Source organism: Bos indicus, chromosome 18, assembly GCF_029378745.1.
Source record: "Bos indicus isolate NIAB-ARS_2022 breed Sahiwal x Tharparkar chromosome 18, NIAB-ARS_B.indTharparkar_mat_pri_1.0, whole genome shotgun sequence".
In the NCBI taxonomy this organism is placed as follows: Eukaryota; Metazoa; Chordata; class Mammalia; order Artiodactyla; family Bovidae; genus Bos; species Bos indicus.
The window spans coordinates 10,988,288-11,006,703 of record NC_091777.1 but is presented as its reverse complement, the minus strand read 5'-3'; the positions used below and the strand labels follow the sequence as shown (position 1 = coordinate 11,006,703).

The 18,416-nt window shown below is 51.5% G+C and overlaps 1 protein-coding gene across 1 annotated transcript in view; it reads left to right on the top strand.

Annotated features, from left to right (window-relative positions):
* SLC38A8 (solute carrier family 38 member 8) overlaps positions 1–18,416 on the top strand; it is a 49,701-nt gene that overhangs the window by 4,667 nt on the left and 26,618 nt on the right. Inside the window, exons 2-5 of the mRNA XM_070770378.1 lie at positions 319–433; positions 2,200–2,352; positions 2,693–2,883; positions 7,275–7,473. Coding sequence (XP_070626479.1) covers positions 2,695–2,883; positions 7,275–7,473 — 388 coding nt within the window. The 5' untranslated portion in view covers positions 319–433; positions 2,200–2,352; positions 2,693–2,694. The remainder of the gene's footprint in view (positions 1–318; positions 434–2,199; positions 2,353–2,692; positions 2,884–7,274; positions 7,474–18,416) is intronic.

Here is an 18,416-nt window from a genome sequence, read left to right as displayed (position 1 = left end):
AACTCGTGGTGCTGGGTGTATCTGTTTCCCACTGCTGCTGTCACAAGTTACCAGGAAGCACGGACTTAACAAGGGCGCGTTTATTCCCTGCAGTCCTGGAGGTTGTAAGTCCAAATCAGCTTCATGGAGCTCAGATGCAGCTGGTTCCCTCGGAGGGCTCCAGGGCAGAATTGGCTCCCTGGCCTGTCCCAGCTTCTCGAGGCCCTGCATCCCCTGAGCGGCCACCCCCTCCTCACTCCCAGTGTGCAGCAATCCACCCTCTGCTTCTGTCAGCCTTGTCTCTCTGCCCTCTGACCTCTCCTGTGTCCCTGTTCGCAGGATAGGTGCGGCTGTTCCCACCACTCTGCAGGTGACCTCTGTGAGGCGTGGATCACAGCCCCAGGCCCTCAGGTTCCTGAGACCTGCCCATCTGTCTTCCAGAACCTTCTGAAGGGTATGAGCACAAAAGTTCGTGGAAATGAGCTGAAGGCACTTTCTCCCTGAAGTTCGCAACCTCCCAGGTGACCAGTACCTGTGGAGATGGGAAGGAGGGACCCGGGCACGTCCCTGGCCAGGTGCTCCCCTGGGGGGCAATGTGGGGCCATGTGCAGGGTGCTGGGCTGAGCCCCATGTGCCGCTAGAGCTGCCCACCCACACAGACGGGCCCAGGGGCGCCTCTCCTCCCCGGGAAAGGTCACGAAGCCCTGGGATTCGGCAGAGGGCATATCAAAGCCCTTCAGAATTAAGAGGCTTTCCCCATTGAGTGGAATTTCACAACCCAGTGACCAATTTCTAAGTCATGCACGTTAATGGGCAGCTAATGAGGAACCCAGGCAGGACAGGGAAGTGCCCCTGAGCCCAGAGCCCAGATTAAGGAGTACAAAGCCAGGCTGCTGTGAAGGCCCTTGATCTTCACTGCCTGGGGTTGTGGTGGGGGAGCGCTGAGCCATGTGATTTCCAGAGGGACTGGGCACCCCAGCCTCTCCCCCTCCCCGCACCGTGGCCTGCCACCCACTCTCCCATTCATTCTTGCCATTACTCATCCAGCCCCATTTGGGCACCTTTGGAATCCGGAAAGGGACGAGGGGGTGGCAATGTGACACTGTTGGCTTTGAGGGGACACTCGGGCTGATTCCCAGGTCTGGCACCGGTCAGTGGTCACGTTTCAAGCCACTTGCCCCACCTCGGGGGAGCCCTGCTCCCTACAGACCTTGGTGACAGCCCTCGGGGTTGGGCGAGAGGACTCCGGGAGCCGTCCAGCATGCCCTGCAAGGCCCGGGTCCCGGTGAGACTGCTCACATGGGGGCCGCCGCTTTACGGCCCAGATGCCGGCTGGCTCTGGCTCCTGTGCCCTGGCACCTGCAGACTCACCCGCCACTCAGCAGACCAAGTGATGCCGCTGCAGCAAGGGGGCACCGTGGTGGGCTCGAGCCCATGTGAGACACACCTTTGGTGCTGGTTTCCACAGACACTTGGACTGAGGGAGGCGCTGAAGACGTTTAACTTAAAGCAGCAGTTCCCAGGAAGGGCCTCTGGACCCCTGAGTCAGCAATGCCATGGAGGGAGCCCATGGTCTGTGATTTAACACACTTTTGAGGGGATTTGAGTCTGAGTGCCAGGTACAGACAAGTTCACCTCTGAATTCAAGACCTGACCTTCATGGGCCTGTGTTTTCCAGATTGGAACCGTTTCCAGTATTCTGCTTGTATCTAAGCTGACTGTATCAGGTTGGAGAGGTGGCCTCTACTCAAAATGTGGTCCAGGGACCCCCAGCACGCAGCTCCCTAAAGCAGTGTGAGCAGTGTGGGATCTCGGCTCCACCCAGGATGGGCGGGTCAGCGCTGGCCTCTTAACCCACCTCCAGGTGATTCGAGGGCTCACTAGTCTGGGGAGCCACCCAGTGAAGCTCCTGGGCCTTTGCCTACATGAATCTCCAGCCCCCTGCGAGAGGGCAGACAGACCCCTTTCTGTAGCTGGGCAGCCAGGCACGGCTCCCCTAGCAGGTAACAGAAGGGGGCCTGGAGAGGTGTCCTGGGAGGAGGCGTTCGGCCCCCGGCCCAGGTCGCTGGGTGAGATCAGCCAGCTCCCTGACCCAGGGCTCAGGGAAAGCCCCGCCCCGGCGCGTCTTAAGCCTCCCCTCCTCCCCGGCTCAGACCAGCAGCCTCGGAAGCTGCTAGTTCTTGGGAGGAATGGCCTGACCTCTTGGTCCTATCCTCCTAGGTTTGGGGTTGTGACCCCCACCGGTGCTCTCTAGGGCCGCCCACGATTCCTGACTCATTTGCCCACCCCTCCAGGTCCTCTGGCGTGAGCCTGAATCCCATCCCCAATGGCCCAGGACTGCTGGTCTCCGTGAAGACTGGACTGGACTTGATGGTAAGGACTGGGTACTGGAAGCAGGGGGATGGGTGATTGAGGGAGAAGAAGTTTGGGGGTTGGAAGAGAAAGGGGAGGGGGCAGCTCCGGTGGCCTTGAGTTGAGTGGGAGGGCAGGAGTGCCGATGAACAGGGGTAAAAGTTGGGAAACATTTGTTGAGGGGAAGGCATGAGGACCAGGTGTTACAGGGCAGGTGGGTGTGTAAGGCTCTGGAAAGGGGATCAGAGGCTCGGAAAGCATACAAGGCCGGGTGGTTGTGATGGATGCCCTAGCTCAGTGGAGGAAAGACCCCTCCCAGCTGGAGGTCCCGAGACAACCCTCCTCCCCACTCTGCTTCCAGCCATGGAGGGGCAGACCCCAGGAGGCGGAGGCCTTTCAGAAAAGCCGGTCCCCACAGCCTCTGGCCCTGGCCTGTCCTCGCTGGGTGCCGTCTTCATCCTTCTGAAGTCCGCGCTGGGCGCTGGCCTGCTCAACTTTCCGTGGGCCTTCCACAAGGCGGGGGGAGTGGCCCCCGCTTTCCTCGTGGAGCTGGTAAGCCATCAGGGGCCGTTTCATGGGGCGGGGTGGGGGAGGGTGGTCTCTGGGAGCACGTAGGAGCTGAATTTTATTTTTCCAGGCGGAGCCCTAGGCATTGCTTCTGCAGAGCTGCTTGTCTTCAAAATTACTCCTATGTTTTGGTTTTTTGTCCCTCTCAGCTCATGGGGGAGAAAGGAAAATCCCGGTGTAAACCTGCAGACCAGGGCCGTGAGCATCCTCGGAGCTGAGGGTCACGCAGCCAGGTGGGGGTTGGGGGGAGGAGTGGGGGAGGGCAGGTGGAGCTGTGCTCCCCGCACCTGCAGCCTATGAACCCGGCCTATGAGCTGAGCCACTGCCTGCCTTCTCTTGGCAGCTGGTCTCTGCTCCACAACTAAAGCCCAAATCCTTGGGCAGAGCAGGACTGACTTGCCGTAAGCCCCCAGCCTGCGCAGTGTCAGGGGTGTTTGGCCAGTGCTGCGTGTGGAGCCAAAACTCCCTCCCTTTCCAGAAAGTTCCAGGGACTGACTGTCCTCAGCGGAGACGAGCTGCTGGTTAGCACAGCTTCATTTTATTAGCTGATAGGAATCAGGCATTTCCTGGTGAGCTCTTTGTCGGGCATCGTGTCAAAGGCTTTTCCCTGGCAGCCGCTGATAAGGGCTCCGTTGGGCCTTTCTGATCCTTCTGGAAGCTGCCAAATACCATCCTGTGTGGTGTCCAGTAGCCTGTGCCGGCCCCGCGCTGGCCCAGCGCCCGTTCGGAGCGTGCAGGCTCTGTCTTCCTGAAGCTTGCTCTAACGGGGAGCTGGGATAAGATTCAGGAAGTCGAATGAGGTGGTGGGCAGTGGCGCTGGGGAGGCGGGTGTGACCCGTTTGGGGGTGGTGGAAGCTGAGAAGCCCCCTCCGAGGCAGCACTGAGTGGGTGCATGCGACGGGCAGCAAGGCTGTGTGTGCTGTCCCCTGGACAGGGAGCCCGACCTCCAGCCACAGAGGGTCAGCGACGGAGCCGGTGGGGCCAGCGTGGTGGTCCGTGTCAGGCACAGACCGGCCAGTCAGAGGGCAGCGGCCCACTCGCTCCCCAGGCTCCTTGCGGGGTCTCCCAGCGCCTCCGGGGCCGCAGATGCTGACTCTGTGCGGGTGGGTCTCCCTGGTGGCACGGACGCTGCTGGGGTGGCTTGCCGTTGGCCCGGGATGGTCTAAAGCTCCGGCCCTGAGCAGACAGACTCGAGGAAAGGGGACCCCAAATAGGAATCAATGGAAACTCCCCACAAGGGAGGAAGGCTGGCGAGCAGCTCACCCTTCCCCCACCCCGTTTCCTGTCTCTCCCTCTTCACCAGAGAGTTCTGCCCCAACTTGGGTTGGCGGAATGTTTAAACATCCCTGCCACTGGGAGGCTAGTGGTGTGAGATTTTAGGTCTCTCATGGCTTCATTAGCATTGGAGGATTGATGAAATTAATGAGCCTGGATCTTTCTCGACTGCAAAGAGAGAGGCAGCCTGGCCAGGGGCTTTTGCCAACTGGCTGCTCAGAGGCTCAGGGACCCTGTCGAGGGTCACCCAGTCCTGTGTGGTCAGCTCACTGCGTTAGCAGAGACCCACCTTCACTGGCCGAGACTCAGTCTGACCCCCTTTGCTTCCTTTTGTCCAAAATATTTAGCAGTGCCTGCTATGTACTGGGTGCTCTCCTGGGGGCTGGACGTAAGCAAAAAGACACGACCCCAGTCTCCATGGAGCTTAGAGTCTGGTGATGATCTCCACCCTGTATGCACGCCCTGGACCCAAGGACTGAGCAGTGTAAACCACCAAAGTGTGTGCTGTCACAGTCCTGGAGGCCTCAAGTCTGAATCCCAGTGTAGCAGAGTCATGGTCTCTTAAAGACTCTAGCAAAAGGTCCTTCCTACCTCTCCAGCTCCTGGGGGCTCCAGCTGTTCCTTTGCTGTGGCCATGTCATCACTTGGCCACTCCTCTGCGTCTTCCCCCTTTTCTGTCTCTTATAAGGACATGTGTCATTGGCTTTGAGGCCCACTTGGATCATCCAGAGTGACCTCATCTCAAGGTCCTTAATTTTAACCTGTGAAGACCCCTTTTCATCTTCATTATCTGCGCCTGCAAAAAGATGGTTGCCCCTAAGTCCCTTTCACAGGTTCTGGAGATTAGACTTTTGAGAGGATTCAACCCACCATAAGAATTGTGCCCATAAAAGCCATGGTTCTGCTAGAGCATGAAACAGAGAAGGTTGAACCCAATTCAGGGGTGAAGTGTGGGGAGGCTTCCTGGAGGAGGTGACTTTGGCAGGGGGGTGGTTGGGAAGTAGGGATGCCCATCCCAGGTGAGAGGCAGTGGTGGAGGCAGGAGGGCGTTCCAGGCAGAGGAGCTATCTTGGACAGAAGTCCAGGGGCTGGAGGGAGCATGCATGTTCTTCCTGGCTCTGAACTTCTGAGTTTCTCTGACTTGGTCCAGTTAGATGTTGCCCTCAGGCTGCTGGAGTAGGAACAAGCCTGCAGTCAGGGCACGAACTGGGTCTGAAGGGGCCAGCTTAGCTCTCCCCAGGCTTCTAGATTGAGCACCTTTGCCGCTTCTGGATTCTTCTCTTTCATACAACTGTGGGAGGGGGTCTGAGTGTGGAGACCAGGTCCAGCTTAGGCACAGGTAACGGTCCAGCCTGGAGAGACTCAAAAACATTTAACTCCATGGACAAGCGGGACTCGAGTGCATCACTGGGGGTGGGTGTTGAGTGACACAGATGATTTGGAAAACAGTGTATAAGAAATTGCCAGAGTTGAACACATGTCTACCCTGATACCCACAGATTCCATTCCTAGGTGTGTGTCCAGGAGAAGGAAACGTGGGTCCTGGGCACGACTCATTCTAGAATGCTCAGCTCTTCATTCACAGCAGCCAAAACGAAGGACAGCCCAGATGTCTGGCAGAAGGGACTGGAGCAGTCAAGTGATGCTATCCACCCTGTGAAAGAGCACTGAAGAAAGATAGGAATAAGCTGCTGACCCATCCCACAGGGCTGGCCCTCACAAGTGTTGCTGCTCAGTGGAAGAAGCCAGATAGGAAAATATATAAAAGCAAAGTACTATTAGAGCGTTTTTTTCTGGATCTAGGGTGGGACCTGGAGGGAACTCAGGGATGTGATGTTCTGTGACTTGGTAGAGGTTCAGGCTGCACATATACCTCAGTTGCACCCCTTCCAGTGATGCACTCACGACTCTGTGCATTTCATGGTGGTGTGCATTTCACGGTGTGTAAATTTTTTCTTACAAGAGAGGACTATAAACAAACATCAAACTCCAATTAATGACACTCCATTAATGCCCAAATCTTTGGGGGTAAGTATACTGATATCCACAAGTTGCCTTGAAATGTACCCTCAAGTTTAGATGGACATGTGGACACATGGTGAGAGAGATGATAAAGCAAGCACAGGGATCTGCTCCTAGTAGAATCTAGGTGGTGAGGACATGGTGTTCATTGCAAAATTCTTCCAATTTTCCTAGATGTTTGAAAAGTTTTCATACTGTTGGCAAAATTTAAACTGAAGTAGGGAGAGCCCTGGTGAGGGAGTCTGGAGAGAAACAACGACCATTTCTTTTGTTGTTGTTGTTAAATATTTATTTGGCTCCCCTGGGTCTTAGGTGTGGCCCGTGGCACCTTTAGTTGAGGCCTATGAGCTCGTAGTTGTGGCATGTAGGATCCAGTTCCCAGGGCCCTGCATGGGGAGCGCAGAGTCTGAGCCAACAGGCCCCAGGGCAGTCCCCAGCTGTCATGTCTTGAGCAGTTACCACGTGCCAGGCACTGAGCTGAGTGATTATGTGCTTTGTTTAGTCCAAATGCTTCACAACCCCCCACCCAGTAAGGTAGACGGTATCATCCCCATTTCACAGATGGGAAGACAGATGGATGGTTGGCCTCATGCCACAGAGCGGGTGAGTGGCAGGGTTGGAATTGAACTCAAGTATGCCTGCTTCCTCGGAGAAGGCGATGGCACCCCACTCCAATACTCTTGCCTGGAAAATCCCATGGATGGAGGAGCCTGGTAGGCTGCAGTCCATGGGGTCGCGAAGAGTCGGACACGACTGAAGCGACTTAGAAGCAGCAGCAGCAGCATGCCTGCTTCCTAACCACCATGCTTTATGGCTCTCCACCCACGACCCATGTGATCTTAGGAAAGTAATTTAAACTCCGGGTTTCCAAAGCCTCATTTGTCCAGCTGGTGTGGTTTGGCGTGAATCCCAGATTCACAGATTTAGACCAGCGTGGCCTCTAGAATCCACCGGCTTTGTAACTCTGGTTTTGGGGAATGGGCTGGTGGCTCACCAGGCCATGGCCTCTGTAGCTGAGGCTCACTGGGGGTGGGCTGAGCAGCTGTGGGTATGCCCAGCGCCATGGTCTTGTTCGGCAGATCTCCCTGGTCTTCCTGATCAGCGGGCTGGTTGTCCTGGGCTACGCTGCCTCCGTCAGCGGCCAGGCCACCTACCAAGGCGTGGTCGGAGGGCTGTGTGGCCCTGCCATCGGCAAGCTGTGTGAGGCCTGCTTCATCATCAACCTGCTCATGATCTCCGTGGCCTTCCTCAGGGTGGTCGGCGACCAGCTGGAGAAGCGTGAGTACCTGCGCTGCAGTCGAGGTGACCCCTGTGTGGAGCTCAGGGCTTCTGGTGGATGAGCAGGATGTGGACGTGGGGCTGGGCCCTGGGCAAGCTGCAGAGGCTGAGACCACCCCTAGTTCCTAACATTGTAGGGAAGGGAGGTCTGGGAGAAGTAATTACCAGTATAGCGGAAGTCAGAGAGAGAGGGGGCTGTGCTGGGGTGTCCCATGGGGACTCATTTTCCACATGAGAGGTGGCACCAACTGCAGAGACGTCCCGGTGAGAGAGAACCAGTAGACCTTGAGTTTTGGGACCTTGCAGACTCTGGGCTCACGCACCCTTGGCCTCTAGTCCCCCACTAACAATTTCCCTCTGAGTACTGCTTTGGCTGCGTCTTGCTGATTTTGGTGTGTTCTGGTTTCACTTTCATGTCGTTCAGACCTTTGCTAATTTTTGCTACGATTTCTTCTTTGACCCTTAGGATGTTCGGAATTGTGCAATTCAGTTGCCACTGATTTGGGGGTTTCCTCAATGCGCTTGTGGTTTCTCCCTCAAATGCATCATGGTCAGAGAACACACGCACGTCATTGTGGCATTTGAGACCTACTCAGTGGCTCAGGCGCAGTCTGTCTTGTTGATCTCTTTTTTCAAAAATATTTGTTTATTTGGCTGCGTCAGGTCTTTGCTGTGGCATGTGAGCTCCTCGCTGTGACAGGTAGGGTCTTTATTTGTGGCATGTGGGATCTAGTTCCCTGAACGGTGATTAAACCCTGGGCCATCTGCACTGGGAGCATGGAGTGCTAACCACTGGACCACCCGGGAAGTAAGTCCCTTACTGAGCTCTCAAAGGGTGTGTGTGGTTGTTGAGTGCAGTGTTTTAGAACCCTCCATTATGTCAAGATGATCCAGACCTTCTGTGGCTTTGCAGATTTTTGGGGAGTGGGCAGTGGGGTGGGGAAGTCTAGTTATTCTGTTTGGTTCTGAGAGAGAAAGTGTTAAAATCTCTTATTATGATTGCCGATTTGTCTCTTTTTCCCTTTAATCCTATGAATGTTTTGCTCATGGTTTTCGAAACTCTTGTTATTAAGCACACACTGTGAATTGCCTTTTTATTATGAAATTTCCATTTTTGTCTCTGAATTACTTTGTCATTATATCCGCCTTCTCTTCTATGAATACAGCCTCTCTAGCGTCCTTAAGATTAGCGTTGGTACAGAATCTCTCTTCCCACTCTTTTTCTGTGAACCTAACCGTGGCTTGGAATTTTAAAATGCATTTCTTGTAGACAGCATATGGTCGGGTCTTGCTTTTTTATCATCTTGACAGTCTTGGGTTTTAATTGGAATGTTTTAGACTTTTACTTGGAATGTAATTACTGATATGATGGATCTCAGTCTGTTTTACTGTTTGTTTTGTCTGTTCTGTCTCTTGAACCATGAAAAAAAGGCCCCCGACGTGGGGTTATGGAAATTAAAAGCTCCCATGTTGTGGGAAGCGCTCTCATCCCTCAAAAAAATGAAAGTTGGTAAATCCGAACCTCTCAGTGGGTAAATCAGTGCAAGGATTCCCTGCTGACCGTGGCCAGGAGAGGTCATGTCAAGTTTCAATTATGCTCGGCTGGTGGTGCTGCTCTTAGGAGATGAATTCTGAGGTGCTGCCGTGTGGAGAAGGATTCTCAGGGGATGTGGAATTGAGGAAGACTTTAAAGGGCTGCAGGGTTGAGAAGGGTCTGTGGGCTGTCGCACAGGCAAGGATCTTGAGGGGCTGCTGTGTTGCAAAGGATCTGTGGGTCTGCCATGTTGAGAAGAATTTGGGAAGGCTGGGTGATGAGAAGGGTCCCGGGGCTGCCATGTTGGGAAAGATTCTGAGGGGCTGCAGTATTGAGAGGGATTTGGAGGGCCGGCCATGTTGAGGAGAATGTAGCGATTGCAGTTTGCGAAGGATTCTGAGGGGCTACCAGGTGAGAAAGATTCTAGGGGCTGCCATGCTGAGAAGTATTCTGAGGGCCTCTGTGTTGAGAAGAATGTTAGGAGGTGATTGTTTTTTTTGCAGATTCTCAGCAGCTGAGGTGTTGAGAAGGATCTAGGGGCTGCTGTGTTCAGAAGGATTCTGAGGGGCTGCCATGTTAGGAAGTACCTGAGGTGCTGCCATGTTGAGAAGAATTTTGAGGGTCTGGGGTGTTTAGATGGATCTTTGAGGCGCTGCTGTGTTGAGGATTCTGAGGGGATGCCATGTTGAGAAGGATCTGTGGCCTGCTTTGTTGGGACAGATCTGGAGGAACTGCCTGTTTGGGAAGAGTTCTGAGGGACTGCTGTGTTGAGAAGGTATCTGAGGTACTGTTGTGTTGGGTAGGATTCTGAGGGCCTCCGTGTTGAGAATAGTTTTAGGGGCTGCCATGCTTCTGAGGATTCTCAAAAGCTTCTGTGTTAAGATGATTCTGACAGGCTGCCTTGTTGAGGACGCTGAGGTAGGCTGTGTCTTGTTCAGACACAGCCTTTTGTAGTGTTCAGGAGGATTCTGTGGGGCAGCCATATTGGAAAGGATCTGAGGAGATGCAGTCCTGAGAAGGGGAGGATTCTCAAGGCCTGCTGTATCAGAAGGATGCTGACGGCCTCAGTGTTGAGAAGAATCTTAGGGGCCACCATGTTGGGAAGAATCTTAGTAGATGCAGTAGTGGAAACGATTCTGTAGGGTGGCCATGTCAAAAGGGTTCTGAAGGCTTTTGTGTTGTCAAGAATCTGAGGGGCTGTGGTGTTCAGGAGGATTCTGATGTAGTGTCATGTTGAGTAAGATTTTGAGGTGCTTCATGTTGAGAAGGATTCTGAGGGCCTGCTGTGTTGGGAAGAATCTGAGTGGCTATTGTGTTGAGAATGATTCAGAGGCATGCCCTGTTGGTAAGGTTTGTGAGTGGATGCCATGTTGGTAAGAATTCTGAGGTGCTGCTGTGTTGAGAAGGATTCTGAGAACGATCTGAGGAGCTGCCATGTTGGGAAGGATTCTTAGATGCTGCTTTGTTGAGGTGGATTCCTATGGGCTGTCATTTTGAGAAGGATTCTAAGGGTTGCTGTGTTGAGAAGAATCTTAGGGACTGCTGTGTTGATGAGAATTGTTAGTGGCTACCATGTTGGGAAGGATTCTGATGGTCAGTTGTGTCACAAGAATTCCGAGGGCTTTTGTGTTGAGAAGTATCTTAGGGGCTGCCATATTGAGGACAATTCAGAAGGACTGCCTTGTGGGATGGATTCTGATGGCCTCTTTGTTAGGGGCTGCTGTGTTGAGAAGGATTCTGAGGTGCTACAGTATTGGGAAGGGTTCTGAGGGGCTATCCTATTGAAAAGATGCTGATTCACATTCTCCTCTTGAGGATGATTTGAATGCCTGAAGTTTGGGGAAGGATTCTGAGGGACTGTGATGTTGAGAATCCCCAGCTGCTACCTTGTTGAGTGTTCTGCTGGCATGCAGTGCTGAAAAGAATCTTAGGGGCTGTCCTGTTGGGTGGGATTCTGAGGGCCTCTGTGTTGAGAAGAATCTTAGGGGCTGCCTTAGTGAGATGGTTCTGAGGGACTTCTGTATTCAGAACATTTTTTGAATGGCTACAGCATTGGGAAGGATCTAAGGTGCTGCCATATTGAGATGCTTCTGAAGTTTGATCCCTGGGTTGGGAAGACCCAGAGAAGGAAATGGCAACCCACTCCAGTAGTCTTGCCTGGAAAATCCCATGGACAGAGGAACCTGGTGGGCTACAGTCCATGGGTCGGATAGAGTCAGACACAACTGAGTGATTTAACACACTGAGGGACTGCTATGTTGAAAATGATTTTGAGGGGCGCCTGTATTGAGGATTGTGAATGGTTGCTTTTGGAGAAGGAAGTGAGCTGACATATTGAGAGGATTCTGTGGGACTGCTGTGTTGGGAAGGATTCTGAGAGCAGCTATGATGAAAATTGTTTTGAAGAGCTGCATGTTGAGGAGGATTCTGAGGTGCTGTCTGTTGAGATGAATGCAAAGGGCCTGCAGTATTTGGAAGGATTCTAGGGACTGCCATTCTGGAAAGGTTCTAATGTGCTGCAATTTAGATGGATCCTGAGGGCTATTGTGTGAGAAGGATTAGGGGGCTGTTGTGTTGAGAAGGATCTGGAGGAGGGCTTCTGTGTTCAGAAGGATTCTGAGGGCTTTCTGTGTTGGGAAGGATCTGAGGGGCTGCTGGGTTGGGAAAGATTCTGAGGGCCTTGTTTTGAGAAGAAGTTTGCTGCTGCTGCTGCTGCTGCTGCTGCTGCTAAGTCACTTCAGTCGTGTCCAACTCTGGGCGACCCCATAGACGGCAGCCCACCAGGCTCCGCCATCCCTGGGATTCTCCAGGCAACAACACTGGAGTGGGTTGCCATTTCCTTCTCCAGAGAAGAAGTTTAGGGGCTGCTGTGTTTTGGAGAATTCACGAGAGCTACCCCATTGGGAAGGATTTGAGGGAGTGCTGTGTTGAGAAGGATTTGAGGGACTTTAGTATTGGGAAGTATTCTGAGGGATGCCATGTGAGAGGCATTCCGAGGGGCTGCTATATTGAGAAGAATTTGGGAGGGCTGGCTTGCTGAGGGGGATCTGAGGTGCTGCCTTGTTGAGAAGGATTCTCAGGGCCTGCAATGTTGAGAAGAATATTAGCAACTGCAGTTTGGGAAGGATTCTGAGGGGCTGCCATGTCAGGATTTTGAGGGCTTTTTGTATTGAGAAGGATTTTAGGGGCTTAGAATCAGAAGGGTTGCATTGTGAGATTGATTCTGATGGCTTCTGTGTTTAGAAGAATCTTAGGGGCTGCTGCGTTGAGAAGGATATGAGGAATTGCTGCATTGAGAAGGATTCTGAGGGAGGGATGCTGCGTTTAGATGTATTCTGAGGAGCTGCTGTGTGGAGAAAGATTCTTCGTGCCTCCCTGTGGAGCAGAAACTTAGGGTCTGCCATGTTGAAAAGGGTTTTGAGGGTGTGCATGGATGGGAATACCAGACCACCTGACCTGCCTCTTGAGAAACCTATATGCAGGTCAGGAAGCAACAGTTAGAACTGGACATGGAACAACAGACTGGTTCCAAATAGGAAAAGGAGTACGTCAAGGCTGTATATTGTCACCCTGCTTATTTAACTTATACGCAGAGTACATTATGAGAAACACTGGGCTGGAAGAAGCACAAGCTGGAATCAAGATTGTCAGGAGAAATATCAATAACCTCAGATATGCCGATGACACCACCCTTATGGCAGAAAGTGAAGAGGAACTAAAAAGCCTCTTGATGAAAGTGAAAGAGAGTGAAAAAGTTGGCTTAAAGCTCAACATTCAGAAAATGAAGATCATGGCATATGGTCCCATCACTTCATGGGAAATAGATGGGGAAACAGTGGAAACAGTGTCAGACTTTATATTTTTGGGCTCCAAAATCACTGCAGATGGTGATTGCAGCCATGAAATTAAAAGATGCTTGCTCCTTGGAAGGAAAGTTATGACCAACCTAGATAGCATATTCAAAAGCAGAGACATTACTTTGCCAACCAAGGTCTGTCTAGTCAAGGCTATGGTTTTTCCAGTGGTCATGTATGGGTGTGAGAGTTGGACTGTGAAGAAAGCTGAGCGCCAAAGAATTGATGCTTTTGAACTGTGGTGTTGGAGAAGACTCTTGAGAGTCCCTTGGACTGCAAGGAGGTCCAACCAGTCCATCAGTCCTGGGTGTTCTTTGGAAGGACTGATGCTAAAGCTGAAACTCCAATACTTTGGCCACCTCATGTGAAGAGTTGACTCATTGGAAAAGACCCTGATGCTGGGAGGGATTGGGGGCAGGAGGAGAAGGGGACGACAGAGGATGAGATGGCTGGATGGCATCACGGACTCAATGGACATGAGTTTGGGTGAACTCTGGGAGTTGGTGGTGGACAGGGAGGCCTGGTGTGCTGCAGTCCATGGGGTGGCAAAGAATCGGACACGACTGAGCAACTGAACTGAATAGTTGAGGAGGATCTGGGCAATGTTGTGTTGAGTAAGTTTTTGAGGTACTCTGTATTGAGATGGATTCTTAGAGCCTGCTGAGTTGGAAAGGATCTGAGAGGGCTGTTTTTTTTTTGAGGATCTGAGTGGGTTACGTGTTAAGAAGGATCTGTGTGGCTGCTGTGTTAGGAATAATTCTTAGGTGCTGCTCTGTTGATTCTGAGGGGCTTCCATGTTGAGAATTCTGAGGGGCTGTTCTGTGAGATGGATTCAGAGGAAGGAGCTCTGTGTTAAGAAAAATCTTGTGAGCTGTCATGTTGATGAGGATTTGAGGGCCTGCTATTTTTAGAAGGATTCTGAGACGGTGCAGGGTTGAGGATCTGAGGCAGTGTCATGTTGAGTAATTTTTGAGGTGCTCCATGTTGAGAAGGATTCTGAGGGCAGCTATATTGGAAAGGATCTGAGAAGTGTTAACAATGGTTCTGAAAGTGCGCCATGTTTCAAAGTATTTTGAGGGATGTGTGTTGAGCAGCACTCTGAGAAGCTGCTGTTTTGTGGAGGATCTGAGGGACTGCCCTGTTGGGAAGGATCTGAGGGGCTGCCAAGTTGAAAAGGATTATGCCTGCCTGTCCTGTTGAGGAGGATTCTGAGGTGCTGCCTCATTGAGAAGAATTCTAAGTGGCTACTGTGTTGGAAGGATGTGAGATGCTGGTATGTTGGGAAGGATTTTGGGGGAGCTACTGGATTGAGAAGTATTCTGTGTGACTGCTGAGTTGAGGATTCTGAGGTGTTGCCATGTTTCAAAAGATTGTCGTGTTTAGAAGGATTCTAGGGTCCTCAAAGGGAGAAGGCAATGGCACCCCACTCCAGTACTCTTGACTGGAATATCCCATGGACGGAGGAGCCTGGTGGATTGCAGTCCATGGGGTCGCTAAGAGTCGGACACGACTGAGCGACTTCACTTTCACGCATTGGAGAAGGAAATGGCAACCCACTCCGGTGTTCTTGCCTGGAGAATCCCAGGGATGGGGGAGCCTGGTGGGCTGCCGTCTATGGGGTCGCACAGAGTCGGACACGACTGAAGCGACTTAGCAGCAGCAGCAGGGTCCTCAAAATGTTGACAAGAATCTTAGAGGTAGCCATCCTTTGGAGGATTCTCAGGGCCTGCTGTGTTGAGAAGGATAGGAGGGCTACTGTTCTCAGAAGATCCTGAAAGACTGCCACGTTGAAATGAGTTTGAAGGGCTCCCATGTTGAGGAGGATTCTGAGCTGCTGCCTTATTGAGAAGAGTTCTGAAGGCCTGCAGTGTATGGAAGGATTCTGAGGGTGCAGTGTTGAGAAGGATCTGAAGGGCTACTGTGTGGAGAAGAATTTTGGGGGACCACTGTTTTGAGGAGGATTTGTGGTGTGCCATGCTGAGAAAGTTCTATGGTGCTTCAGTGTTGGGAAGGATTCTGAGGTGCCGCAATGTTCACAAGAATTCTGAGGGGCCTCAGTGTTGAATCTTAGGGGCTGCCGTACTTGAGAGGATTCTAAGGGGCTGCCTTGTTGAGAAGGATTCTGAGGGCCTGCAGTGTTCAGAAGGACCTGAGGGGCTGCGTCATTGGGAACAGTTCTCAATGTAGCGTAGGATGTAGTATTGAGAAGAATGTTAGCAACTACCATTTACCAAGGACCTGAGGGGCTGCCATTTTGAGGAGTATCTGAAGGGCTACCATGTGAGAATGATTCTAGGGGCTCCATGTTGAGAAGAATTGTAGGCGCTGCCATGCTGGAAGTATATTAAGGGCCTCGATGTTGAGAAGAGTCTTAGGAGGTGCTGTGTTTTGGAGGATTCTCAAGAGCTGTGATGTAGAGAAGGATCTTGCTGCTGTTGCTGCTGCTAAGTTGCTTCAGTCATGTCCGACTCTGTGCGACCCCATAGATGGCAGCCCACCAGGGTTCCCTGTCCCTGGGATTCTCCAGGCAAGAACACTGGAGTGGGTTGCCATTTCCTTTTCCAGAGAAGGATCTTAGGTGCTGCCATGTTCAGAAGGATTTTGAGGGGCTCTGGTGTTCAGATGGATCCTCGAGAGGCTGCCGAATTGATGAGGGTTTTGAGTGGTGGTGGTGGTGGTTTAGTCACTGAGTCGTGTCCGACTGTTGTGACCCCATGGACTGTAGCCTGCCAGGCTCCTCTGTCCATGGGATTCTCCAGGAAAGAATACTGAAGTGGGTTGTCATTTCCTTCTCCAGGGGATCTTCCCAACCCAAGAATCAAACCTGGGTCTCCTGCATTGCAGGCAGATTCTTTACCGACTGAGCTACGAGGGAAGCCCAATTATTAAAGATGCAAAGGATCTCAGATGCTACCATACTGAGAAGGATTATGTGCTGCTGTGTTGGGACAGTTTCTGAGGCATGGCCTGTTTGGGAAGAGTTCTGATGGGCTGCCATGTTGAGAAGGATGTGGAGTATCTTCATGTTCAGAAGAATTTTAGGGATTGCTATGTTTTGGAGGATTCTCAGAAGCTATTGTGTTGAGAAGGACGATAGGACCTATAGTGTTTGAAAAGATTGTATGGGGCTGCCATATTGTGAAGGATCTGAGTAGATGGTGTTGACAGGATTCTGAGTGACCGTCCTTTGAGAAGGATCCTGAGGGAACTGCTGTGTTGGGAAGGATTCTCATGGGTGCTGTGTCAGAAGGATTCTGAGGGCCTCAAGAGTTGAGGAGAATCTTAGACGCTGCCATGATGGGAATAATCTTAGCTGCTGCAGTGGTGGGAATGATTCTGAAGGGCTGCCATGTCAAAAGAATTGTGAGGGATTTTGAGTTGTAAAGAATCAGAGAGGGCTCTTGAGGGCTCTTCTGAGGTAGTGTCATGTTGAGTAAGATTTTGAGGTGCTCCCTGTTGAAAACCATTCTGAGGGCCTGCTGTGTTGGGAAGGATTCTTAGGGGCTGCTGTGTTCAGGTGGATTCCTGTGGGCTGTCATTTTGAGAAGAATTCTAGGGGCTGCCATGTTGAGAAGAGTCTTAGCCACTGCTGTGTTGATGCGAATTCTGAGTGGCTCCCACGTTGGGAAGGATTCTGATAGGCTGCCATGTCAGGTGTCTGAGGGCTTTTATTTTGAGAAGTATTTTAGGGGTTGCCATCTTAAGAAGTAACAAAAGGGCTGCCTGGCAAGATGGATTCTGATGGCCTCTGTGTTTAGAATAATCTTAGGGGCTGCTGTGTTAAGAAAGATTCTTAGAGTCTCCATGTGGAGCAGAATATTTGGGAATGCTTGTTGAGAAGAATCTGGGGGACTTCTGTTCAGAATGATTCTAAGGGGTTGCAGCATTGGAAAGGATCTGAAGTGCTGCCTTGTTGAAAAGGTTTCTGAGTTTCTGCTGTGTTTGGAAGGATGTAAGGGACCCTTGAGAGTCCCTTGGACTGCAAGGAGATCCAACCAGTCCGTCCTAAGGGAGATCAGCCCTAGGTGTTCATTGGAAGGACTGATGCTAAAGCTGAAACTCCAATATTTTGGCCACCTCATGTGAAGAGTTGACTGATTGGAAAAGACTCTGATGCTGGGAGGGATTGGGGGCAGGAGGAGAAGGGGACAACAGAGGATGAGGTGGCTGGATGGCATCACTGACTCGATGCACATGAGTTTGAGTAAACTCCAAGAGTTGGTGATGGACAGGGAGGCCTGATGTGTTGTGATTCATGGGGTTGCAAAGAGTCAGACATGACTGAGCTACTGAACTGAACTGAAGGGACCCACTGTGTCAAATGGATTGTGAAGATTTCTGTGTTGATGAGATTCTTAGGGGCTGCCATGTTGAGAAGAATTCTGAGGGACTGCTGTGTTGGGAAAGATTCTGAGCGCCTGCAGTTTGGGGAAGGATTCTAAGGGACTGCTATGTAGAAAATAACCCTGATGGGCTGCTATATTGAGGAGCATCCTGATCTGCTGTCATGATGAGAATTCTGAGTGGCTGCTGTGTGAAAAAGATCGTGAGGGCTTTTGTGTTGATAAGAATCTCATGTGCTGCCATGTTGAGGAGGGGCTGATCTGTTGAGAAGGATTCTCTGAACCTCCATGTTTTGAAGATTCTTAGGGGTTGCTGTGTTGGGAAGGATCTGAGACCTGGTTGTGTTGACAAGCATTCTGAGGTGCTGCCATGTTGAACATAATTCTGAGGGGCTGCCACATTGAAAATGTTCTGTGGAGTTGCTGTGTTGAGAAGGATTCTGAGGGGCTGCTGTGCTGAGGATTCTGAGTAGCTGCCTCCCTGGGAAGGATATGAGGGGCTGTTGTAGAGGATTCTGAGAGGATGCAGTATTGAGATGGATTCTGAAGAGTTGCCATATTGAGGAGGATTCTGAGGTGCTGCCTTATTGAGAATAAATCTGAGAGGCTGCTGTGTTGGAAGGATGTGAAGGGCTGCCATGTTGAGAAGGATTTGGGGCTGCTGGACTGAGAAGTGTTCTGTGTGGCTGCTGTGTTGAGGATTCTGAGGTTCTGCCGTATTGAGATGAATCTGAGATTCTGCCATGTTTAGAATGATTGTAATGAGCCGCCATGTTTAGAAGGATTCTGGGGGCCTCCATGTTAAGAGGGATCTTAGAGGCTGCCATCCTTTAGAGAATTCTCAGAAGGATATGAGGACTGCTGTATTCAGAAGATTCTGAAATGCTGCCATGTTGAAAATGATTTTGAGGGGCTGCATGTTAAGAAGGATTCTGAGCTGCTGTATTGTTAAGAAGTGTTCCGAGAGCCTGCAGTGTTAAAAAGAATCTTAGTGGGTGCTGTACTTTGGAGGATTCTCACAGGCTGCCATGTTGAGAAGGATAGGAGGAGCTGCTTTGTTCAAAAGGGAGATTGTGAGGGGCTGCCATGTTGAAAATGATTTTGAGGGGCTGCGTGTTGGGAAGGATCCTGAGGGTTGCCATGTTGGAAAGGCTCATGAGGAGCTATGTGTTGGGAAGCATTCTGAGGGCCTCCACGTTGAGAAGAGTGTTA